The 27785-nt window shown below is 35.7% G+C and overlaps 1 protein-coding gene across 14 annotated transcripts; it reads right to left on the bottom strand.

Moving 5' to 3' along the window:
* LOC109822335 (ras-related protein RABF2a-like) lies at window positions 681-27785 on the bottom strand. Of its 14 annotated transcripts, XR_002242087.1 has the most exons (9): window positions 27449-27785; window positions 20450-20551; window positions 10298-10375; window positions 10042-10209; window positions 6457-6536; window positions 2725-3013; window positions 2434-2615; window positions 1334-1410; window positions 681-999 (listed from the first exon to the last, which is right to left on the bottom strand). XR_002242087.1 is itself a non-coding variant. In XM_020388517.1 (6 exons), exons 1-4 carry the CDS (start codon window positions 27479-27481, stop codon window positions 10135-10137), a joined length of 288 nt encoding a protein of 95 aa, XP_020244106.1. In that variant the 5' UTR covers window positions 27482-27785; the 3' UTR covers window positions 681-999; window positions 2434-2615; window positions 10042-10134. The 14 variants fall into 14 exon arrangements, 5 of the variants coding, with proteins under 5 accessions (XP_020244106.1, XP_020244109.1, XP_020244107.1 ...); XR_002242091.1 differs by lacking the exon at window positions 1334-1410 and having other exon boundaries at window positions 2725-2906; window positions 6457-6518; XR_002242089.1 differs by lacking the exon at window positions 1334-1410 and having other exon boundaries at window positions 2725-2906.

Consider the following 27785-nt stretch of genomic DNA (forward strand, 5'->3'; position numbering starts at 1 on the left):
TGACCTGGTTTTAAATTAGTCACAAATATTAGGTCTATATAAATGACCTGAAAAACCAGAAAGAATGCACGTTGTTTCCTTTTCCATTTGTTTAGTTTGTGTATGTGTCTGTGCTTTATCCATTCATCCATCGTTTTGTTTTTCTTCAACTCGTGATGTGAGCGTTTTAACTTTTAAGCACAGCAATGCTCGAGGCATGTGGTGTGTTATAATACTTTCATTTCTATTTCTATTTCAATGACAATCCAAACAAGAATAAAATGGAAACAACGTGTGTTATAATACTTTCATTTCTATTTCTATTTCAATGACAATCCAAACAAGAATAAAATGGAAACAACATGTATTAATTACTTCCTAATAATATTTCCAATGACAATCCAAACAAGAATAAAATGGAAACAACATGTATTAATTACTTCCTAATAATATTTCCAAATTGAAAATTCAAGAATTGAAAATTTAATATTTCCCAAACATTGAATTTGAAATTGAAAATTCTAGAATTGAAATTTCTGGTGATTCCCAAACAATGGAATTGAAACTGAAATTACAAATTTCAAATTCAAAAATTGAATTCTAGAATTACAAATGAATTCCTTGAATCCTAATGCAACCTTGTATATTCACATATCAACAAAATAAAGCCCACGTACGAAACACGATTAGCGACGGTGTGTATTCCACTAGCTAACAATTGTGGATTTCTAGAATTATCACCATTACAGGAGCTCTATGCTTTCAGTAATTAACAATCGTGTATCCTCATCTCTATAAACCACATATCATCAGATATCAACAGGTTTCGTCAACGCCCATAATTTATGAATCAGGATTTCAAGCTTTGACATAGTTACTACTCCAGAAAAATAATTTGATGGTTCTATCCTTGCTTTTTTTTTTTCCAGAAATTTTCTATATATTAGTCAATTCTTTGGATTCTTGCTAGTTGTTTGGAGAAGGTGGGACTAGACCCTGATCAAGAAAAATGTTCTAAGCCTGCGCAATAAGAAATCACAGTATTAGTCAAAGTAATAATGTTAAATTAAAAATGTGGAGCATTCCGAGGAAATATACATCGTAGCATATTTATAATAGATTGTTTCTGGAGCATTATAGGTGGAAGCATTGGCATGCATTCTCTTCACATCAGCAACAAACATTTCAAAGGTGATGTAATATTGTTCTAATTCTAATATTTTTGACATGTTTAGATCTGCAAAATAAGTCCTGTTCAAATGACATCCATATAGTTCTCTAACCTTAGGCACAAGAAATTATATGTAATATTTGGAGCAAAATGAAAAACGCGACAAATCATCATTTTTTGTACCTGCTCCAATTAGGAATAAGAATCGACATTTTAACTATACACAATCTGGACCATATAAAACCTGCAGAAGGGATAACCTTCACCCACCAAAAAAATAAAAGAAAAGAAAAAAGCCACATCAGCAGAAACCCCTAAATTTAAGAACAATGCAATTAAAGAGCTGACCGTCAACTGTTAACTATTTCGAAAATAGAATCTAACAATTAAACTAAAAAAATATCTATAAATTACAGGTTTTTATACTTGCCAACTGCGCACTTTATGATGGCCAACCTTGGCTAACTTTCTCTTGTCCCCATGATATGTAATTTGAACAAGACGTTTGATATCATTCTATTGAAAAAATGGTGTTCTTAAGATACATATTTGATGGAAATGGATATATATTGGATATGGAAAATGATAATATCAAGTAAAAGGTATGTGACAGAAATTCGGTATGACACCTTCTGACTAGTACAAAGTGGTAGGAAACTAGAACTTGACCGAAGGTACGAAACGAATGTTTGCAACCCAGAAGACTAGACTCCTCTAGAAGATCTAAGGCATACTTTTTTAGGAGAGAAGTAACTCATGTTTTTGATAGGCAATTTCAATTCCAAGAAAGTATTTTGGCTTCCCCTATCTTTGGTTAAAGAATGATGCTTGAGAGATCTTTGGTTTCTACCAAACCTTTTGTATCACTTCTTGTCAGCAAAATATCATCAACATACACAACCAAGATCACTATCCCCAAACTAGTGTGGTGAATAAACACAGAATGGTCTAAATAACACCACTAGAAATCAATACTAGATACTACTTGCCTAATCCTATCAAACCAAGCACATGGACTCTGTTCTTCCATACATTGCTTTCTCAAGTGTGAAAATATGAGTCTCCCCTTGAGTAACATACCCAAGAGGTTGCACCATATAAACTTATTCTTAAAAGTCATTATACAATAATCCATTCTTCACATCAAGCTGAAATATGGGTCACCCCAGATTAACAGCAATGGAGAACAATATACGAATGAAGTTAAGACGAGCAACAGGAGAGAAAGTCTCAGTGCAATCAAACTGTATATGTCTAAGTAGAGTCTTTAGCAATTGGCCTACCTTTGTATCTATCCACAGAACCATTAGGACGGTACTTCACAGTGAAGGCCCCGTGACAACCCACAATATTTGCTCCCTGAGGAGCATGAACTACATCCCAAGTATGCTGAGAAGCAAGTGCTTTCATCTCCTCACCCATATCCTCCTTCTAAGTAGGAACTAACATGGCTTCCTGATAAGACCTGGGCATAGATATAGAAGACAAGGACAAAGTAAATTGGCAAAATGACGGGGTAAGATGATCATAGGAAATAAAACAAAATATAAGATGTGTAGTGATAGATCATTTACCTTTTCAAAGAGCGACATGAACATTAAAATCAGAAGGAAAAGAGGATTGCTGATGAGTAAGACCTTTAACCACAGACGGAGGATCGGTTGGAGGTAAGCTAGGTATGTACTTTTGGTCTTCTAGTATATACTAGAGCTGGCTTTGATGCAAGCTTTTCATCAACTTCAGAACTCAGCACTAACTGAGTAAGGGCAGGTGGCAGTATCAGCTGTGGAGGAGAAATAGAGGAAAGTGGCGATCCTCTACATATGGATCAAAAATATGGAACAGATTCAAAGAAAATGACATCTGCAGAAGTAAAATACTTTTGAGATGTTGAGTCATAACAAGATATCCCTTTTATGTTCTAAAGTATCTTTGTTTTAATTTTATTGGATTTTTTTAGTGTACTATTTTGTAATTTTTATAGTTTAAGGTTTGAAAATTCAAGATGAAGGTGCAGACATGCAAAAATGTCGAACCATCGGTCAACACACTATGACGCTGCAAGGAGGCCCACGGGGTCTAACCATCATTCCAAAGTGATCAAAAGTGCTCAACATGATGAAATGGACCCAAAAAGAGGCTAAGAATGCAATGTCATAAAACTCGAATTTAAACGGAGCAAGAACCACATACAAACTCGCCAAAAAAATAGAAAAACGTGTTTACACGGTGCTAAGACCGCATAAAGTTAAAGGCGCGTAAACTTTGCCCTGAAGTTACAGCTGAACTGGCAGACCAATCTATAGCATATACCTGGTGCTAAGGTCACGACAGAGATAGGATTTTTATGGTGCAAAGGCCGCATAAAGTTAAGGGCACGTAAACTTTCTACTGAACTTACAATTGAACTAGAAGTCAAATCTGCAGCATATGAGAGGCGTTAAAGCACTACAAGATAAGATCCATGCACAAAGTTTATGCAGAGCTACAAAAAAACAACCAATGAGCATTTATGCAGCATTACTAACCCCGCATAAACGATAAAATCTACAAGAGTTATTGAAAAGAGTGCCGCGATGCTATCCATTCAGCGGCAATAGACTGAAAAGTTGCCACAGTAGCTCACATAAATCAAGAGATGTGTAAACCACCTAACACTAAGCAAAGAAGGGTTTCTCTATAAATAAAGATCATTGGCCCACATTCAAAGGGCTCCAAGGCTCCAACATTTTTGTCATATCTCCTATTTCTTATCCAAGACTTCTGGCCTAAGGTCTGAACTCTCATTTGCTCCAACATATTTACTCCTCTAGAAAACTCCTTGGGTTCTCTTTGGTCGTTTGAGTTACATACCCCCTCTTCATTGGAGATTTTTCTCATTGGCCTACCACCTTTTCGTCGAGACTTACTCACTAGGATTCCTATTCACCCAAGAGCTACTACTACTCCCTGAAGAATTCTATCTTCTTACAGGGTTCTACCATACACCTGAGAGAAACTACTCCCTTAGTTGAAGCTATCTTCTTCCTATAAGAGAGTTTGCAAATGGACCCAAGTGGGAATAAGTAACAACCTTTACTCTTCATCACTTGAGATCGAACTACTCTTCCTTCAAGGCGCGGACTTCACAAAGGGCAATGTTAATACTTTCCACCTCATCATATAGTCCACGGAGATCCCGATCTATCTCTATCAGCACACAGGGTCAAAAACCCACTAAATAAAAATAAATAGTAAGCAGACCAGATCCCTTCTCTGCTCATTTGAAGCACAAGTCGCACTGATGTCCCTAAAAATAAATAGTAAGCAGACCAGATCCCTTCTCTGCTCATTTGAAGCACAAGTCGCACTGATGTCCCTATCAGCCAATTTGTGTGAAAAATAGATGGCACGCCTAGTGGAACCAAGGTTATCCTCAAAAGAGAACATTGTGTTACAATATGATAAGGTTGCCCCCGGGACTATCATTGAAAGCCTATTCAACAAAGTTGACCAAGTGTTATATGAGAGGTTTCTAATGGAGGGTGCACATCGCCAAAATGAGGTGAAGAGTTGAAAAATCTCTATCTCAAGATCTAACTTTGCGCTACACCGAGCTAGTTTATGCTGTCCTAAATTAACACCACATAATGATGAAGAGGGCGATGTGAAGTAATCTAAGGAAGGTTTATGTGTTGCTAACATTCACCCTCCATCAGACCAACTAGGCGTAAATTCTAATAAAGAGCTAGGGGTAGAGCAACAATGCGTGAGCACATTTCTGCATAAATGTCTAACTCCATGTGAAGACTTCACCTCGTGTAAACAAAATCAAAGGAGACATTTGGATGCTGAACTCAGCTGAGATCATAAAAAATACCCTTTATTTTATCATTAGAGTTCGGTCCCCTTGGTGATCTGGGGGACTTTCTGGATGAGTACGATCCACTGCATTCTAGTGACAGAGAATCCCTTACCCAAACTTTTCGGATGGAAGATGGATGTTGCCATCATTCATTATGCTATTCTTGCTACTAGTTATCTAATACTCCTATAAAAGCATGTTGCATGTTTAGGCATTCTTCTGAAAATGCCTCAAATTTATAGAAGTGACACTTACATTGTTTTGTGCATCCATGTAATTTTGTGTTTCACCATTATAAAACACATACATATACATACATAAATATACATACATACATACTCAATATGATAAATACTACAGTAAATGCAATATATAAATTATTATAAATATTCAATTTTATGTCATGAGTCCTTTAAATAAATATTTAATTTATTAATTTATTTTTATTTTTCTAGCAAGTTATGAATGTTGATTAGCATGCAAGCATATTAATAAATTTATTAATTTATATTAATACATAGTAAATTGATGATCACTGAAACATCACAATTCCTCTTCAATAAGGGAGTAATTAACTGTGATAAAGAAATTGTGCCTCCAACTAATGGATCACAAGACCCCCCTCAAGTCTCATCCGTTTTCACTCCACCTCCTATATAACTCCCCTTCCCATCTTCTTCCATTCACACAACAAAATTCACTATCACTATTGATCAAACTAATGTCCAAGGATATTCACTATCCCAACAGAATTCACCACCTATATAACACCTCTCAACTCCCTTCTATCTCTCCTCTGCTACTCCCCTTTGATTTGCCAATCCAAGAAACTTCGAGGGAACTGAGGTTTAGCAATCAAAAGACCTGGTTCCGCTACAAAAGTGCGCTCGACAACGGTGGCGTAGGCGAATCTGGTAAAGGTGACTGTGGTAGGTTCGGAGCGGGTGGTGGAGCCAGCATGCAGTAGGCCATGTGGATTTTGAGGTGGTAGCGGTGAAGGGTTTGGTGGAAGCAGAGGGGCCAAAGGTTGTGCGGTGGAGGGTTTGGCGGATGAGCTTGGTAGGGTCGGTGGATGGTTCGACCGATGAGCTCGGTGGAGTTGGTGATGGGTTCCTTCCATTCATATTTCTTATTATATTTTCATTAGTGGATGTATATTAGTAATTGAAGGTTTAATGTCATGTGTATGTGTGTTCGTTGTTGTAATAAGAGATGGTTGCTTCAGGGGTATTAGGCAAAGGATTCATTTTACTTTTCATGCCTGGTTAATTTGGTGAGGATCAGATAATAAGTTAAGTGAAGGTCAATGGAATGTGTAGTTCTGGATTTCTATTACTTCAATTCAATGGACATTGATTGTAGATACGAATTAAAAACAAATTGCCAGAATTATAAGTATCTTCGTTGGTATTTTTAATTTTAAAATTATAACTAATATTGAAATTATGGTTAGCATGTTTACCTTAAGGTGTTGTTCAGCAATGAGTTACGTGAAGGGTTAAGGAGACTAAACCCATTCCTAACCTGCCAAACACAAAAAATCTGTAGAAGGGTTAAAGTGAGTTAACCCTCTATAATTTGCAAAATATAAAAAATACATAAATGTTAAGCTAACCCTTCTAAAGGGATTAAAATGAGTTAAATAATTTGCAAAATATAAAAAATACATAAATGTTAAGCTAACCCTTCTAAAGGGATTAAAATGAGTTAACCCCTCAAAATGAAGGGTTTACTAATACTCCTATTTAGAAGGATTAAAAGTTAACTTGTTTATTTATAAAGAAAATGGTTAAAATCCTCGTTATTCCCAAACACTAAAACTGATAACAAGGCCTAAAATAAAACTTATTGAACAGATTAATAATGTGTCCTTCAGGTTATCAAATGGGAAAACTACATTAATCCTTCTCTTTAATACATCTTTCTTAACCTTTTGCCAAATGGGGCCTAAGGGCTAACCCGAAACTAATAAAGAGCTGACGATGTGGATTAGGAAAATTGCATATAAATTAGCTTGTAATAAATTGTAAAACAACAGAAGAAAAAAGATTTGCATGTTGAGAATATCATAGAGTCAAAGGACACTTCAGAATGGAGAATCAAAAACATATGTCGCTCCAAAGTATGTATAATTTTTACATGATCTTTTTGTTGTTTTCTTTTGAACTCACTTTTGCGAAGAAAGATATAATATGCATTTGAAAGATATGATATGCATTTTAACATTAAACTTTTCATACCTCAACTCTTTGCATAAAACGTGCATCTTACCAATGATTTTGATGGATTTTTGAAAATGTTCTAATTATTATGTAGGATACATTAATTAAAATCTATAGTTTCGAAGGAATCATGGGAAATCCCCTAAAGTTTTCATAAGTAACAACTTGCATTTGACCATTTTATTTTAATTTCTATGAAGTTAACATACATGAATATAAAAGCAGCTATTATTAGGATAATCATATGTATTCTCATATAAGCATTTATAAGATTTTATTGAAAAAATAACAACTATTTGACTATGAAGTTAAAAGAAAAGGAAATAAAGTTTTCCTTTTCAAACTTTACAAGAATTCTTCTGTCATTCCACCAGACTATATATGATATTTTACTTTTTTTAAAATTTAGTATATTTTTATTATTTAATTATGCTCTTTCTGGATAATATTATCAATGATTTTTGTTATGTAGAGTGACAAACTCTAGCACCGGTTCGCTTCCAATAGGGGGTCCAAATATTTTCCATATAACCAATATTCTTGCATGGTAAGTTATTAACTTTTTATAGCTATATTTATTTCTTTTTTATATTTAGTTTAAGTTTCTTATCTGTCTTGATCTAAATCATCTTTTAATATGATTTGTTTTAGAAAATTTTCACGGTAAACATTAAAATAATTAGAATTTGAAATTTGACTTATGTCTTTTAATGTTTCGATATATTATATGATGAATTACTACTTAAGGATAATAATACAAATGTATGTGAAACAAAGAAAATAACAGATTACTTCTAAAAAAAGAAGATAACAAAAGAATAATAATAATAATAATAAGTGTATGTTCAGAGAGAGGATCGAGGGATACCACAAAATTCATTACATGTGTGGATGATGATGAAACCACTTGCATAGCAATACATTTTAAACCTTGTGAGTGGACGTCTGAGTATAATGTATAATTTTTTAGTTTAGAGGGAGCCTGAGGACCTATGAAAACTCTAAAAGTGGTATGTAAAATTTATTAGTTCAGAGAAAAACTGAGAAACTAAAAAAGTATAGTTTACATGGATTATTTAAATAATACTAATAGTTTACATGGATTATTTAAATAATACTATGTAAATTATATTAATGTTTAGAGAAACCGAGAAACTAAGATATATCTAACAGTATTATGTGGGTACCATACATTTATATACATACAGATAATTAGTATTCCAATGCACGCTTATTATCTACATATAACCATGAAAGTGGGTACATGAGCAATGCCCATGCACTATACTATTCTGTCCCACAAGGGCAGATGATATTTGTGCCTTTCGTGCTAGTTCAAGTCTTACTTTTGACATATATTATTAAAATGCTAGTTCAATACTGGTCATGTTTGAGCTCTTTCCTTTTCCTATTTAAACTCAATTTAATCTGGTTAACCTGTCAATAGAGAGGTCATGTTTGGGTCACCTAAATGGTGAGTGAGGTCAAAGTTCTGACCCCAACCAACACATTTCAATCCCTAGCATAACTAGACTTTCATTTGAAGTGTTGAGAAAGGAATATAAAAAATTCATATTAACAAAAGCAGTCTGTACCCAAAAGAAGGCACAAGAAGAGTATATGCTCCCGTGCCAAACAGATAAGATAGCATCTGCTGATTATGTCTATTATAATAAATACATAATATCTGATCAACCAAATTACCAGGAGAATGTATAGGCCTATTGAATATATGTTGTGTTGTATCTCATATAACTTGTGCTTCTTATTCATATTATATAATCGTCAATATATTTTTTCCAAAGAATTATGCTCTACTTGAAGGGAGAACTTTTAAAAGTCAGATTTATAGATAACCATTTTTATACGTATATTATCTTCTTACTATGAGGAATGCAGCCAAGATACTATAGGATAGAAGGAAAATTTTTTTGACTTGTTGAAGCTTGCAGAGTGATATGTGGGGGGCACTTGCCAAAATCCATCCCTAAAACCTATTCCCATTTATTCCAACACAATTCCATACACCATACTTGAACAACTCCTTATGTATATCAACCACATTCCTTTCCCTAGCAGTGAATTAAATAACAAAGACACTAATATTTTTTTACAAGCCCATCTCAAACATCCAAACCTGGACTCCCCATGCATGCCATGTTAATTTTAGAATTAGGTTCAGACATGAACTTGCCTCTCAACTGACTCTAATGGCATGAACCATGATACTAAGGTTTCTATTTTCCAACTGTAATCACTCTATATCTTCAGCTCCCAACTCACCTTTCTCATTTACGTTACCCTATCTCTTCAGATTGAGTAAGGTCTTCTACATTCAAAGACATGGCTTCCTTAACCCGACCTCCCAAAATGATGGATTTGAATGCTAACCTAATCTCTCCAATCCATTTAATTCTAGTCATAATATGCACTAATCACATAAAGTTTCTTGAAATAAAGAACATAACATGTTTAATTTTGTAAACCTTCAGATTTCAAATCAGGAGACACCGTCTTAAACTATATAGAATATTGGTATGTACTGTGATTCAATAACCATTTGACTCACTAGAAATTTTAAAGAAAGATTTATGTAATATTAACAACAGCATGAAATCTTAATCTTAAGATAAGCAAAGCTACTTATCATCCTCTGTAACAGGGAAAAATCAGTTTAACTAATATGTTCCAAGGAAATGCTTGCTATTAGACTTCTTCTTAATAAGGGCTCATGTTTGTTCTTTTCGAAACCTCTGAAGTAAAATTAACCAATAAATAATGTAAACAATAGGTTGAGATATAACAATTTCTTTAAATGAACTTACTCTGCTCGAGATGTCATACACAACAATAGTTGCAGCTGCCCCACGATAATATATGGGAGCCAGGCTATGATATTGCTCTTGTCCAGCTGTATCCTATCTATCAAACTTTATAGTTGCATCACTTACTGATAGTATTTGAGAGAAAAAGGCTGCACCAATTGTAGATTCCTGGAAATTTGAGCTATATTGAGGTTTTCCGTAGTAGTTCATTTCTATATGAGAATTTATGAGATAAATGGGAGAACTAAGAACAGACCTGACAATCAAAATACTGGCCTTTGACAAACCTCAGTACTATACTAGTCTTTCCAGTTCCCATGTCCCCAAGAAGTACCTGGAGAAACAATTATTCATCATTTGGTAAGTAATTCTCTTTACTTAATGCAAGGTTACATATAATAGAAATTCCTAATAATCCAATATTAAGATATGTGGAAACAGAACCCATTAAAGATCAACTCATGTATATCACAGTATCATAAAACTCGAGAGATATACAAAAAAAGATTATAGAAATTAAAGATCAACTCATGTATATCACAGTATCATAAAACTCGAGAGATATACAAAAAAAGATTATAGAAGACTATTAACTAATTTGTTATGAGAGTCCCTAATTAAAGCATCTAAAGGAGACCACAAGTCAGAATTGGTTACATTTTTGCATGCTTGATGATTACATGCATAAGAAAGGGAAACTGTTTAACTCCAAGAAGAAGAAATATGAAGAAAAGATTCAAAAGTTATCATGATAACATTCACGTACATATGATGGGTATATATAATACAAACAGAGAGCTGTACATGCTAAGATAAATTGTATCCCTATAAATCTTCAGTCACACGTTTATCACATATTTGAAGTTTGTAAATGGTATAATACAGTCATACAAGATATTATATATATGGAAATAATGGGTATGAGGTGGCGGTTCATTTTACAAAATGAGCTACTAAGAGATAGCCATTTGGTGAGGCCCACCTTACGAGTCACATTAAAATGTGTGGGCATCACCACTCTATCTGTGTGTTGTGCGTATGTGTACGTGCGCGCGCGTGTACGTGTGCGTGCGCACGTGCAGACGTGCATGTGTGTGCATACGTGCGCGCGTGTGTGAGCGCACGCGCGTGCGTGTGCATGCGTGCGTGCGTGTGCGTGTGTGCATGTGCGTATGCGCGCGCACAGTGTGTGTATCGCGCGCGCGCATCTATATATATATAAACACACACACACATACACACACACATATACTCTGAAATAAAAATTTACAAAATATCAATATTGATTCTTTCATTCGTGTGTCACAAGATAAAACATGTTTATGTTTCTTTTATTATATAGATTATAAATTGAAAACCTCTCATTTTTTAACTAAATACCCAAATAACCCATTTTTGAACTAGATACCCAACAACCATTTAAATTCATAGTTTTAAACTGTGTACGGATTGAAATAACCTTGAGCCATGCTCAAAGAGTATCAAAAAGTGGATGTAAAGTGCAGAATATGCGCCCAATTATAACGAGTGTGATAAATTGAAATATATATTACATAAGTCAGCACACCGTACTACCTTTAGAAGTGTGAGTTTGGGAATATCTTTCCACGGACAAAAATTCCCTTCACCCTATTGGATATTACATTATTATCATATCATATCCTAATTAACAGGTATAATATTCTATTTTCCTATCCTAATTAATATACGTGTATAAGCTTTAGCTCCTATTATCCCATGTGAACAGATTTCAAACTTTAATAGGTATATGCTTCCATTATCCTATCCTAACTATAATACACATATGCAATGGCGAATCCAGGATTTCTAAAAAGTGGTGTCACCATATAGTTTAATAATTGGGGATAAAAGGCTAATTTGGTCCCTATAATGGGGTTTCATACTCAAATTGGTCCTCATATTTCATTTTTCTCAACTTGGTCCCCATACTGGGGTTTCACACTCAGATTGGTCCTCCTTTATTTTTTTCTCAACTTAATACCTGTACTTGGGCTTCACACTCAAATCGGTGCCCTTACTTTTTTCTAACTTTTAGTGTTATGCAAAAAACTCTTAATAACTTTCAACATCACACTAAACCCTCCAAGAAATTTCAAAAATCACACTACAACACCCAATAACTTTCAAAATCACACTAAACCCCCAATAACTTCCAAATCTCACCAAATCCCAAATAAATCTTGGACTTGCAAAAATCCCCAATAAGTTTTCACTTTATGTAGATAACCCCCATAAATTAGAACAAAAAACAACATAAAAAGACATTTCAAGGACAATTCCAGCAAAAGTAGATAACCCCCATAAATTAGAACAAAAAACAACATAAAAAGACATTTCAAGGACAATTCCAGCAAAAAAAAAAAAGGGTTCAGGACCCTAACCTGAACGAGCAAGAGGAAAACAAATCAAAAAAAGAGAGGTTTCTATTTTTAGGCTTGAAAATATAAAAAGGTCATCAAGAGTTTTCTAAAATAATTTAAGGGGTATTTTGATCTTTTTAAGTCACGTGGGATGCATGTGCCACATTAGATGTAATGATGCTAACTTTGGGGGTCTGCAAAAGTTATTGGGGGTTTAGTATGATTTAAAAAACTAGAAGTTATAGGGGGTTTAGTGTGCTTTTGAAAGTTATTGGAGGTTAAGTATGATTTTTGAAATTTCTTAGGAGATTTAGTGTGATGTTGAAAGTTACTGGTAGTTTACTTCAAAACGTTAAAATTTAAAATAAACTAGGGGGACCAATTTAATTATGAATCCCTGGTACATGAACGAAGTTAAAAAATAAAGCAAGAGGACCAATTTGAGTATGAAGCCCCAATACAGGGATCAAGTTGAGAAAAAGCAAAGTACAAGGGCCAATTTGAGTATGAAGCCCTAGTGCAGGGACTAAATTGCCCTTTTAGCCAATAATTAAAAAAGTTTATAATTGTCTTGATGAATTTTCATATTTTAGTAAAAGGTTCATAATCGCATCATTAGTAATACTAATAAATGCAGAATTGCACTTTAGTAACTTCAAATGATAGGGTATATATTAGAAAAGACTTGAATCCAACTTATTAGAACAAACTTTTTCTTATCTTATCACTGTTCGCGGGGAAAATCGTTTTCATTGACGTCATTGTTTTCTTGTGCAACAGTTTATCGGTTACAAAAGATTCGGTCTTTTTATAAGATCCGGTTACAACAAAATCAAAGAAAGAAAAAAGATTACAACTTTCCTTTTCTCGAACAAATCGCAAGATCCTGTTTTGCGGTCTCTTGCTTGTGTGGGTTCTTTGCGTGCGTCAGGGTTAATCCGTGGACCACCGCACGATCTTGATCCAGTCGGATCTACACGGTATGACGGGTGTTATTTCACGAAGGAAATAACAGCCGAGGGGATTATTTCACCAAGGAAATAATAACCCTAAGTAATCGAAATCGACCAAGCGAAATCGATACTCTTCTCGGGATCAAAAACCAAGTTTTGATCCGGAGGATGACCGTGTAGATCTCAGATCTGATCTCTCTCGAACTCCTGCCTTATTTGGCATGGATGATCGCCAAGAACCAGATCTGAAAAGTCCGAGTCTTCAAAGCTCCAAAGCTCCAACCTTTTTTAGTCTTGAGTCTTTAATCCAGCAGAGTTTCCCCTCAGAAGTTCCACCAAAAGTCCAACCCTTCCAAAAATGAGCCCTCCTTATTTATAGGCATCTCAAACCAGATCTGGGCTCAGATCTGGGCCCAGATCTGGGTGGCTCGGCCAGGTGGCTCGCAGCCATGCGAGCTAGTTCATACTACCTCGGATGTTTTGGCTCTAACTCTCTCGTCCGATCTCGGAATGAGGTGATTTAAGATGCGTTGGAAAGCTGACGAAAAGACCTACAACTTTTGTGTTTTGAGTTTCTTCAGAATCAAATCACAACATGGCCGAAATATCACTTTTTGTGCGAGCCACCATTTGGTGACTCGCATGGGTGCGAGTCACCATTTGGTCTCGGGTGTTTTGGCTCTAACTCTCTCGTCTAATCTCGGAATGAGGTGATTCAAGATGCGTTGGAAAGCTGACGAAAAGACCTACAACTTCCAATAGCCGCCCCTTTTGGGTGAAACACAACTCCCAGCTGCGTTGTCTTTTGCCATTTCGTGTGTTATGTTGACTCGTGTGCTTCACCAACTCGCATCATAAATTTCGTTAAGTTGGAGGTGAATGGTGAACGTGTTGGCCACTTGGTGGTGGCCGGTGAGCACGCGGGCCATCTAGCGTTGGCCGTTTTGTTTCATGCATTGGTCGGCGTCAGATAATTCGGATAACGACGTTCGTCATCTTCTCTCCATCTCGAGCTGTGTGTGGATACCTATAGGCATTTTTCGACGCCTACAATCACATGATGAATGTATTTAAGTCCCACCTACTTTAGACTTCCCTCTATCTTCATAGGGTAATACATATAATATAGCTGAGTGTTTTTTTCTAATACATGTCCTGTAGCATGCAAAATATTTTGTTTCATTAACACTTAGAAGCATGCAAATTTTATTAAGCAAAAAAAATCTTTTCTTCTTGATTATGTTAGGACTTGAACAGGTAATATTAGTTGTCATAACAAGTAATAACTAGACATCCACATACTCTTCATAAGAATAATAGCTTCGCTCAAATAAAGTGGTGTCGCGTGACACCACTTCATCCAAGGTAAATCCACCCTTGCCCATGTGAACAGATTTCCACAAAGTTGGATCATAAGCTACATCGTCCACGTTCAACGGTCTAGATATACAACATATATTAATAGAATTTCCACGTGAATAGAATTTCCACGAAGTTGGATCAGAATAGATATCCTAATCAATAAAAATATTTTTGTACAACATGTAATTCCCATGTTATCAACTTCCATGTTAACTCTATTTGTTGGATAGCTCTTGTGCAAACAATAAACTCCTATAAAGAAAAAATACATCATCTCGCATGCCTATATATACACCAATAAATTACACAATTCTTTTCGTAGCAGTTTTTCCTCCATCTCTCTCTGTGTTTCTCCTTCAACAGGTATCTCCTTCAATAGGTATGCCACATTGTTGTCTTCATTGTTATTCTTTAGTAATAATGTGCATTTTGATTAAATGGTGATATTTGTTATTTACTAGCTTGTATGCATATTTTTTTCATTTGATAGTACTTTATATTAATTGAAATGGGGTGTGATCCAAGAAATTATTTTTAATCACAACTATTTAATTTTCAAATTTTTGTATTGATATTCAAATAGATAGTCTGAAGTATTTAAATAAAAATTCTTTTTGGATGGCTGTTGAATACATGAAGCAGCAATAAGGTGACGGTAGAATCATTTTCTTTCCTATAATTTCTATAGAGGTCGTTTATATGATTTTTCTTACCATCATTTGATTTTGGGTTCCCCACTAATTACGATATTGTATAATAACTTCGGTTTTTCTATAGAGTGCCCTTGGGCACTCTATAAGAGAGGAGAGAGATAGAGAGAAATGAATGAAGAGAGGATCCCAATGCAAATCAGGGGGCCCCCCTCCTCATTCATTTCTCTCTATCTCTCTCCTCTCTTATAGAGTGCCCAAGGGCACTCTATAGAAAAACCGTAATAACTTATCACGGATCTGCATTTGGAAGAATAAAATCCTTTAACCCATGAGCTTATTTGGGCCATCAAACTCATGCGTACAATTTTGCACATGACACTCTTAACCTTTTATATTTGCAAGCAAGCCCATATAACCTATGTATACCTATAAATATATTCTTGACCTACCATATGATATTTTTTATATGCACATAAAATCCTCCCTCCCTTCCCTCCCTCCCTCTCTCTCTCTCTATTTCTCCTTCAACAAGTATCTCCTTCAATAGGTATGTCACATTGTTGTCTTCATTGTTATTCTTTAGTAATAATGTGCATTTTGAACGAATAGTGATATTTGTTATTTACTAGCTTGTATGCATATTTTTTCATCTGAGAATGCTTTATATTAATTGTAATGGGGTGTGATCCAAGAAATTATTTTTAATCACAACTATTTAATTTTCAAAAATTTGTATTGATATTCAAATAGATAGTCTGAAGTATTTAAATAAAGATTCTTTTTGGATGGCTGATGAATACATGAAGCAGCAATGAGGTGAAGATGGAAATCATTTTCTTTCCTATAATTTCTATAGAGGCCATAACCTTTTATATTTGCGAGCAAGCCCCAATAACCTATGCATACCTATAATATATTATTGACCTACTACACGATGTTTTTTATATGCACATTATTTTATGTTAACTGCGCCATGACCTATGTGCTAGAATTGCATCAGGTTTTATTGCCCGTCGGTTCATGTTACTTTTCAATTTCCACTCCTATTTCAATTTTTCTTAAAACATTATTAGCAAAACCAAGAAATGAAGGTTTTCAGTATTTCTACTTCAATTGTCCAAACAATTCTAAATGTACAATAAGATGACTTTCATCCTATGAACACACCACATTAAGTAATTTCCAAACAAATAACAGTTTTAATATCTAAAGGATTTGGATCCTCTCCACTACAAAAAAGTAGTGGAGAGACCACTACTTTTAATCTCAAGCGTTGATTATTTAGTAGGCGGTTATGATACAATCTAAATCTAACACTTACCATACCCCTGTGTATTGCACTCATTCCTAATTTGCACTAAAAGAAAAAATCATAACCATCAACTAGATAATCAATGGCTGTGATTATGTAGTGGTCCCTCCACTATTTTTTTTTGTAGTGGAGAGGATCCGAATCCATATCTAAATTAACCAGAAATATGATGTTTAATTTCTTTGAATAGCCTATTAATTTAAAAAATGGTTATTAACATCTGATACATCATATTAATTTAAGTATTTATACCTACCACTACTTTTACTTATTTTTCGCTTAATCTTGATTTCTTTTGCCATTTTTTTAGGAATCTGTCATCCCTTATAGTCAATGGTGATATTTAACCATGTGCATCCCACCTAGTACGCATGAATATATGTGCATACGCAAGGAGTGTCAGTGTCTGATACAAGTACAATTCATTAAGGATACAAACACAAGTTGATGGTAGAAGTAACAGGCAGCATAGCTAGCCATCTATATACTATTACTTAAAACTGTTACCCTTCAAAACGCCACTTGGCAAAAATGACACGTGGCAAATTCTGATTTTTCAAATTTCCTTAAAAAAATCGCAGTTATATCAAAAAAATTGCAGTCATTGCTCCCATCTACTTCTGCAATTCTGCAATTAATGCTCCCATCTACTTCCGCAATTTCCAAGCACATTAATTGAATCAATTTCCAAACATCTATATTCTTCTGCAATTAATTGATTTTTTTTTAAATTCCAAGCATTCATTTCCAAAGCTCCCATCTAACACAATTTCTTTAAACAATGCATTCAATTTGATGCTTTCGTTTTCAAAGCATTCAATCAATTAGCATTCAATTTGATCCTTTAAACGATGCATTCAATCAATTAATTGCATTTGATACCGCCTCTTCGTCTCCGTTCTCCTTATCCTCTCCCTCCTCCCGCTCCTCTCCTCTGCCGGCCGCCCCTGCAAGAGCCTCTTCATCTCCTACTACACCACCACCACCAACTCGGCCACCACGTCATCCCTCTCCGACCGGCACGCGGGCCCCACCTCCCGCTTCTACGCCGTCTACCGCATCGCCCCCCTCGACCGCCGCCCTGCCCAACACCTGCACCGTCGCACCCTGCCCGTCTCCCGCTCCGTCTCTTTGATCACTAACTAAGTTCATAAAGATCACTTTTTCCATTTTCAATCTTCGCACGTATCTCTATGGCTACTGATCTTAAATTTGAAGCCTTGAAGGTGCTCTTCTTCTCAAATTCCCTAATAATTTTATTTAATTTGGTTTGAAAGATTTTAGTTGTCAGGGATCAGAGCATCAGGAATTGAAGCAGCTGACATGTTGGGTGAGATGGAGTTAGGTGTACAGGGAGCTGGAGGAGATGAACGATAAGTGCATTGAGAACCAGGCTTACAGGGGACTGTTTTGCAAAACTTTGAAGTCCAGGGTACTTGTAATAAATGTCCAAAGTCTGTTAAGTTTGTTACAACAGATGTCCAAAGTCTGTTAAGTTTGTTACAAACAGTTAAAGTTGTTTTTGATTAGTTGTAAGCTTGTGCACGTTTCTGTGCACGTTTCCTTATTCTGGCTGTTTGAGTATCAGTATAAAAGAGAGAAATGTAATCAGAGAAAAATATAAGAAAAACTTTGATTTCTCTTCTTCAATTCAATCTCATCATTCTCTCTTCTATCTCAATTTCTTTTCACTCTCTATTCTTAAGAATCTGTAGTTTCTGTCATGGCCAGAAACAGCAATCTGAGATCCAACCGAGGCTCTCGAGCCTCACAATTGGTATCAGAGCAGGTTGAGGCTGAAGCAGGCGCTGAAGAATTCATGGGGAATCACGATGGAGCTTCAGCAGACGAGGGAATGCAGCTGGGAGTTCAATTGGAAGAAAACATTTCCAGTCGGAGGTTCTTCAACCAAATGAATCGCATGGAGGAGACCCTTAACCAACAAGGACTCATCAATCAAACAGTGATGGCAAGATTGTAAGAATTAGGTTCTCAATTGCAAGAACTCAAGAGCACCAAGGATCAGGCAACTCTGAGTTCATTAAACAATGGAGTGAGAATCAATCAAGGAATCTTGGGGGCAGGGTCCAGAGATGAACGTGGGATTCCTGGATCAGGCAATAATAATCAGACTCATGAGAATAATCCTCAAACACAGAGAAGGATTGATTTGTCTGGTGAATGTCCCCCAACTCCTAGCCAAAATCATGGTAATTTCTTGAACCACAAGAATTCCTTTTTTAGTAATCAGAAATTAGTTCAACCGAAATCTCTGAGACTAGATTTTCCATCTTTCTCTGGTTCTGAGAATGTGATCTCTTGGTTGGAACAAATTGAGCAAATATTTGATTACTATGATATCAAAGAGGATGAGTGGGTTAAGGTCTGTTCTTTTTATCTAAGGGATGAGGCCCTACAGTGGTTTAGATGGTTTACAAAAAATCTTGACTACTATAATCACTGGAAGGTCTTTAAAGAAGAGATCATTACCAGGTTTGGGCCTAGTGAGCTCCTCAGACCATATGACACATTCTCAACTATGAAGCAAACATCTACTGTGAGGGAATATTTGGGGAAATTTGAACAAACTTTAAGTCTATTAGATGATCAACCCTCAAAACGTCACATATTGGAAAAATTTATAGGGGGTTTGAAGGATGAGTTGAGGTATGAGGTAGCTGCTGCGAGACCCTCATCTCTGAAAGGAGCAGTATCCTTGGCCAAGTTATTTGAGGATAAACAAAAAACATCTCTGAAAGGAGCAGTATCCTTGGCCAAGTTATTTGAGGATAAACAAAAAAATGAGAAGAAAGTTAGAGGTAATTGGAATGTCTTTAATCAAGGCCAAGTTATTTGAGGATAAACAAAAAAATGAGAAGAAAGTTAGAGGTAATTGGAATGTCTTTAATCAAGGCAGTCCTGCAACTCGTACATCTATCGAGACTCTTGTTCAAGAAAGACTGAAATCAAGTCCACAAGTCAAGAAGCTCACTCCTGAAGAAATTCAAAGAAGAAAAAGTCAGAATATCTGCTTCACTTTTGACGAAAAATGGCATAGGGGACATCAGTGCAAGGATAAGCGCTTGTTCATATTGGAGGGCATCATGACAGGAGTTACGGAGGAAGATGTCAATGACTCCTTAGAAGAGGAAGCTGGACATGTAGCAGTTGAATTGGCTGAAAGCTTAGTGAGAGGGGCTCCATCTATCTCTGTGCAGGCTCTTAGTGGAATAACAGCTTCCCATACCATTAGAATAGTGGGTTATTATAAAAATCAAGCCATTAGCATCTTGATAGACTCTGGCTCCACCCATAATTTTATCAATTCCAAATTAGTCAAGAAACTGGGCCTGACAGTGACAGAGTATAGTAACTTTGATGTCTTGGTAGCCAGTGGAGAGGTAATCAAGGGAACTGGGGTATGCCAAGAAGTTTCACTTGATTGTCAAGGGGTAAATATACAGGTCAATTTGTTAGTAATGCCTATGGGAGGCAGCCAGATTGTATTGGGTGCAGATTGGATGAAGACTTTAGAGGACATCACATTGAATTTCCAAAAATTACAAGTGACATTCTTAAGTGATGGAATCAAAAGAACCTTGCAGGGGGAAATTCCAGGAGAAATGTAATTAGTCAATGAAAAAAGCATTGCCAAATCAGTTAGAGAACAAGGACAAGGGTTCCTGATTCAATTGTGTAGTGTAAGTCTGCAGGAATCAAAATGGGAGGGCTTCAGTGAAGAATTACCTGAAGACATGCATCAGTTGATTCAAGAATTTGATGTGATTTTCCAGGAATTGCCACACCTTCCTCCTGCCAGAGAAATAGACCATCGAATTCCACTTGAGCCTGGAACAAAGCCAGTATGTATCAGACCTTACAAACATGCACACTTTCTGAAGGAAGAAATTGAAAAGCAAATTGAAGAAATGTTAAAAAGGGGAATCATTAGACCCAGTCATAGTCCCTTTTCTTCACCCGTAGTCATGGTTAAAAAATCAGATGGGAGCTGGAGATTGTGTATAGATTACAGAACTTTGAACAAAGCCACTGTTAAAGATAAATTCCCTATACCAGTCATATGAGCTTCTTGATGAGCTCCATGGGACACAGTTTTTCACCAAGTTAGATTTGAAATCTGGTTATCACCAGATAAGAATGTATGAACCTGATATTCAGAAAACTGCATTTAGAACTCACAGTGGACACTTTGAATTCTTGGTGATGCCATTTGGTCTTACGAATGCTCCTTCAACATTTCAGGCTCTCATGAATACCCTCTTTAAAAGTTTACTCAGGAGGTCTGTTCTGGTCTTTTTTGATGATATTCTGGTCTATAGTAAGGGGTGGCAAGATCATCTAGTGCATTTGAAGCAAGTTTTCCAAATTATGAAGGACCACAAATTAGTTGCAAAGCTGTCCAAATGCAGCTTTGGACAGAAAAAAGTTGAATATCTTGGGCATGTTGTGTCACAAGAGGGGGTTAGTGTAGACCCCAAGAAAATTCAAGCTGTAGTGGAGTGGCCTATTCCCAGATCACTCAAGGCATTGCGAGGATTCCTAGGTCTGGCTGGATATTATAGGAAATTTATCAAAAATTTTGGAACAATAGCCCAGCCTTTAACACATCTTTTAAAGAAGGGTCGGTTTGGTTGGAATTCAGGTGCAGAGATTGCTTTTAAAACCCTGAAGGAAGCATTAACAAATTCTCTAGTCTTAGCTATGCCTGACTTCACTTTACCATTTGTGATTGAGTGTGATGCATCTGGTACAGGAGTTGGGGCTGTGTTGATGCAGAGGGGAAGGCCAATAGCATACTTCAGTTTTGCCCTAAAAGGAAATAATGCTACCCTGTCTACTTATGAGAAGGAATTGTTAGCTATAATCCTCTCCACTAGAAGGTGGCAACAATATTTACTTGGTAGAAGTTTTGTTATAAGGACTGACCACCAGAGCCTCAAATATATTCTTGAGCAAAGAATTCAGGCAGGAGTCCAGAATAAATGGCTTGCTAAACTACATGGATATGACTATGTGGTAGAATACAAACCAGGGAGAATGAATAATGCTGTAGATAGTTTATCCAGAATTCATGAAGAAGAAGTGGAACTTTCAGCCATTTCTATGGTCAATAATGACTGGTTGAAGGAGATCAGGACTTTATGCACTGAATATGCTTTCTATAAAGAACTTGATGAGAAGCTACAGCAAGGGCAAGTGAGCACTGAGGAGTATTCCAGAAAATGCTTTCTATAAAGAACTTGATGAGAAGCTACAGCAAGGGCAAGTGAGCACTGAGGAGTATTCCAGAAAAGAAGGCATCTATTACTATAAAGGCAGAGCTACAGCAAGGGCAAGTGAGCACTGAGGAGTATTCCAGAAAAGAAGGCATCTATTACTATAAAGGCATGATTTTACTCAGTCCTCGTGCACATGAATTGAAGACTGCATTATTGGAGGAACATCATAATAGTCCTACTGCAGGTCATTCTGGTATTACCAGAACATTACACAGATTGAGGAGGTCTTTTTACTGGGCAGGAATGAAAAAAGATGTCCAAAAACATGTACAATCTTGTGATACCTGCCAAAGAGCTAAGGGAGAAAATGTGGCATCCCCAGGCCTCCTACAACCATTGCCTATTCCAGAGTATATCTGGGAAGATTTTTCCATGGATTTTATCACAAATCTACCAAAGAGTGGGAATCAATCTGTGCTGTTTGTTGTGGTTGATAGGTTATCAAAGTATGCACATTTCTTTGCCTTAGCACACCCCTACAATGCTCAAATTGTTGCTCAAGTATTCTTTGATGGAGTGTTTAAACTCCATGGAATGCCAAAATCCATAATTAGTGACAGGTATCCCTTGTTTACTAGCTCATTTTGGAAGGAACTCTTCAAATTGCAGGGGAGTCAGCTTAAGTTCAGCTCAGCATATCATCCACAGACTGATGGACAAACTGAGATAGTTAATAAAAATCTGGAGTGCTATCTGAGGTGTTTTTGCTGTCACAAGCCAAGGGAATGGAGTAAATGGTTGTCACTGGCTGAGTTTTGGTATAATACTACATGGAAGGTTTCAACAAATACTACACCTTTTGAAGCAGTTTATGGCCGACCTCCTCCATCATTACTCTCATACATTCCCAAGAGTTGTAAAGTGGAGTCTGTAGATTCAGTTCTCTTCTCCAGAGATATAACCTTACAGTTTCTTAAGGACAGCTTAAAGAAAGCAGCAGAACATATGAAGAGATTTGCTGATAAGCATAGGAGTCCCAGAAATTTTGATGTTGGAGAATGGGTATTTCTTAAGCTTCAGCCTATAGACAATTGAGTGTCTCTTCCTACAAGACTCACAAGCTTTCCCCAAAATTCTATGGGCCTTACCAGATCTTAGAAAAAATTGGTGAGGTTGCCTACAAGCTACAGCTTCCTACTCAGGCACAGATTCATCCTGTGTTTCATGTCTCCCAACTTAAGAAACGAATAGGAGCTGATATTACAATTCAAAGTGATCTTCCCAGCTATGTTGCTAAGCTGGTTGATGAACCTGAAAAGATATTGGACAGGAGATCTATAATTCAAGGGAGGAAGTTAGTATCTCAGGTTTTAGTCAAGTGGAAGCAGCGTTCTTCCTTAGATTCTACTTGGGAACCTTATTGGGATCTTGTCAAGCGATTCCCTGCTTTTGACCTTGAGACAAGGTCCAATTTAAGGGGAGGGGAACTGTCAGGGATCAGAGCATCAGGAATTGAAGCAGCTGACATGTTGGGTGAGATGGAGTTAGGTGTACAGGGAGCTGGAGGAGATGGACGATAAGTGCATTGAGAACCAGGCTTACAGGGGACTGTTTTGCAAAACTTTGAAGTCCAGGGTACTTGTAATAAATGTCCAAAGTCTGTTAAGTTTGTTACAACAGATGTCCAAAGTCTGTTAAGTTTGTTACAAACAGTTAAAGTTGTTTTTGATTAGTTGTAAGCTTGTGCACGTTTCTGTGCACGTTTCCTTATTCTGGCTGTTTGAGTATCAGTATAAAAGAGAGAAATGTAATCAGAGAAAAATATAAGAAAAACTTTGATTTCTCTTCTTCAATTCAATCTCATCTTTCTCTCTTCTATCTCAATTTCTTTTCACTCTCTATTCTTAAGAATCTGTAGTTTCTGCCATGGCCAGAAACAGCAATCTGAGATCCAACCGAGGCTCTCGAGCCTCACATTAGTTCTCATAGATTAGATTCTTGATACCTAAATTCTCAGATTTCTTTTCTTTGAGCAACTAGATTAGTAAATTATCTTAAATCACCTTAGGTGTATGTGTTTATATAATAGTATTCCGAACTTTACAATTTAGAACAATTGCAGAGTCTTTACATGTCTTTTGTGATTGCATTCTATGCTTTGAGGTATTTTTTCTATTTTCTTTAGCACACTTATTTGGACTATTGAATTTATGTTTGATGTGTATTTTGTGCATCTCTTTGCAAATTTCTTTGGAATTATTGCAACATGTGTTGTAAAGGCATCATTAAACTGCTGCTAACTGTAATTTTGGTATGATGCTTTGGTTAGTAATTATTGTTCTTCTGAAGAAAGCTATGGTTTATTCTATATGTGGCGTGGCTATTGCTCAGACCATTTTTGGGGACATGAAAAGTGGAATTTGTTTGTTTTTTTGCTTAGGCCGATCCCCATTAAATTGATATCATATTGTAAGGTTCTCAAACAACATTCATTTGATTAGTTACATTAGACTGCTTAGTCCAATGTTCCTTAATGTAGTCGTCAATATTGTTATCACCACTTCTGACATCCTATACACTATACATCAGTCAATATTTTGATGGTTAAATCTCTCTTTCTTCCCTGAGGGAGCCATAAAGTTTCTCTTCCTTTGAGTTGGTTGTCCGTGGTTGTTTAGAATTGATTTTGATAATGATCACAAAAACTGTTATTAGGTACCCCCATTATTAAAATTAAACCTTCACATTATTGAAATCGTTATTAGGCCACCAATTTTCGTAAGGTGATTTAAATAACCCCTCGAAATGCTACTTCTGCTCTTAATTGGAGGTTAGGCCACCAATTTTCGTAAGGTGATTTAAATAACCCCTCGAAATGCTACTTCTGCTCTTAATTGGAGGGATTGATTTGAAACAACTACTGAGAATTTGGGAAACTTTTATTAATTTTAATAAAACAAGGGGCTAATTTCGATATTATTTAGGAATAAGAACACCTAATAGCAATTTCACTGATTTGAGAAACCAGTTTCAAAATATTAAATATTTAAGGGACTAATATTAACTCTTGGTATTATTTCTTGCTCATCTTTATTTAATTCTAATAGTATTTCATAGATGAATGAATTCTAAATATTCGGTTCACTTCTGCAACTAATCTTTTAGAAATCGTGCTTAGTAATTATGTATGACTAGGAATGCGTTGCCTTATTCTTCATGAAATTCTTAACATTTTGTGGGAATTTGTAGGATTTGAGCTTACCGTTTGTGATTCAGATTTATGTAGGATTGAGATATGTCACAATATATGATGCAACCTGTGAGGATGCAGTCAGTGTATGTAAGCATATAATTTCCTAGATGTATTTACTTATTTTAGCAGTTTTGAAGTTCTCACCTTTGTGATTTAGATTTTCTTGGACATTTGAATTTTATGTTATTTTCAAAAAAAAAATCTTTGGTCAAGTAATGTTTTTTTATCAATTTATTCAGATTTTAAGTTGACTTCATCATATTTCTAACTGCAGACTATATTTTTTTTATCAATTTATTCAGATTTTAAGTTGACTTCATCATATTTCTAACTGCAGACTATATTGGATATGATACTTCATAAAAATGAACTGCAGACTATATTGGATATGATACTTCATAAAAATGTTATCTGGAAATGTCAAAGAAAAAGATTTTTAAAAACAATTAATAATCAGACGTATTTAAGCCTTGATTTATTTTTAATATATTGTTCATGATAGTGATTCATAAGAAGGACCCAATATGAAATTATTTAATCTCTAACTTTAATATAAACTTTTGTGCTGTTTTTATTGATCAATGATCATATATAATTAAATTTAAAATTCGATATATAAGGGGGAATAAGCTAATTAGGAAATTTATAGACTTAATGGTTGCTTACTTGATGGATCGATTGTCCATTCTTTCCCTTTTGGTTGCACATAGATTTTCTTATGTACAATGCTTCTCTCTCCTTTGTACTATATGATCATAGTTTTGCTCTTCTACCAGCTTCTTTTGCCTTCTATTTTGTTATTTGTGGGATATAGATTTTTGCCATTATGGACTGGAAATGATTATTTATGTAGTGTTGTTTTCTAATTCTCATTAGTTGATGAAATCAGATGTTTTTATTTTTTATTTTCTATAATTTCATTGGATTTTTGCAGTTTAATTAGTTGAGTCTTTACTTAAGGTGTGATGGTTCTGAATTTATTTTTACACTATGTTCTACTCTATTTGCAACATGTCTACATCTTGCCTTTTTTTGGTTTTGGATGTGTGTATACCGAAACCTGAAAATGAAATCAACAAGCAGCTGAAAACTGTTCTAAACTATATATGCATGTCTCTTTGATGTTCATTGATATATCCACTTATCAATGCAATTTTATAAATTGTTAGGTAAAGTCTTCTATATGTTGTAACTTGTCTTCACAGTAGCATGTATCTTAAGATATTTCTAGAGATAGTTTAATCTCTATATATAATAAACTATATTTATGATTTACTCTCTGGATAATGAAGTATACCCTATTAGATATGCTGAAGATTTTTTTATAAACTATATTTATGATTTACTCTCTGGATAATGAAGTATACCCTATTAGATATGCTGAAGATTTTTTTGGTATATTTATTTTTTAAGATTTAAGTGGATAATGAAGTATACCCTATTAGATATGCTGAAGATTTTTTTGGTATATTTATTTTTTAAGATTTAAGCAAATGACACATAATTAAGCTAATCTTTTATATGTTGTAGCTTTTCTAGATATTGGTATATTACTTAAACAGTGGTTATTTTACAATTGTTGCATGGTTAAAGAGTTGTTTGGAAACATTGCAGCCCACTGTTCTTTTGGATTGTTCCCTAAGTTTTGAATCTTGACAGAAACTATATAGCATGTGTAAGTGAATCTGATTGAATATTGCTTGAATATTTATTCATTTTTCTTTAATAGAGATTAATTATTGAACAATTTTAATGATTGTTGCTTCAAAACTTTTCTTCTTATGAATATTACTGAATATCTACTCTATTTTATTTTAACAAGAACCGTTTATGATTTTATTGAACACTGACATGTCTACTCTTTTACTCTTCTTCAAGAACAGTTCATGTGTTACTTTTTCAAGAGCCCTTAATGACATTTTTCTATGTGGAAAAATATTGACAAATCCGTGCATCACACGGGTCTGAAACTAGTAGTAGCTTAATCAATAACCCATAATTAAAATGTGTCCCCATAATCATGGACATAATCGATGGGTGAGAATATTCCAACTAGTTATATACGAGGTAAATTTCAGTTAATCCCTCCCTGCATACGAAAACCGGCGTGGTTAGCTAGGTCGACAAACACGAAGCATGTAGAATCGTATATCAACATCATCTCCAAATTAAGCAACAGACAACATGACAAAAATTGGGTCAGGGCTCGAACGAAAACATTGGGAGAGATAACACGAGGATCAGCACACCTACCAGCTTCGCATGGATATTGCTGCCTCCAGCCATCGCCGTGGGAGACCCGAGGGAACAATATCAACACCCCTCCGGAGAGATAACAGGAAGTAGTAAGAGGAAGCAGGGATAGGAATCAAATATATATATAGCGACTGAAACTAATAATAGAAGAAGAAGAAGAAAGAGAAAGAGGGAAGAAGAATGGTAGGTGGTTTCGAGAAGTAGTAGTGTCTCTTTGACCGGTGGGTCTCCTGTGGTTTCCCGCATCTTTCCTTCTCTTCTTCGCCCCTTCGGAGAGAGGCGAGAGCTCGGATTCCTTCCGCTTGAGCTTCAGACAAAAGCCCAACAGCTGCCC

The sequence above is a fragment of the Asparagus officinalis genome, chromosome 8 (assembly GCF_001876935.1).
Source record: "Asparagus officinalis chromosome 8, Aspof.V1, whole genome shotgun sequence".
Lineage (NCBI taxonomy): Eukaryota > Viridiplantae > Streptophyta > Magnoliopsida > Asparagales > Asparagaceae > Asparagus > Asparagus officinalis.

Coding starts and splice junctions, on each gene's coding strand:
- LOC109822335 (XM_020388519.1), bottom strand. CDS start 27,481: ATGGCTGGAGGCAGCAATATCCATGCGAAGCTG. Junction 20,552..27,448: donor GCAATATCCATGCGAAGCTG/GTAGGTGTGCTG, acceptor GCTTTGTTCCAG/GCTCAAGTGGAATTCGATGG. Junction 10,376..20,449: donor CAACTGATGCATGTCTTCAG/GTAATTCTTCAC, acceptor TTGTTTCTCCAG/GTACTTCTTGGGGACATGGG.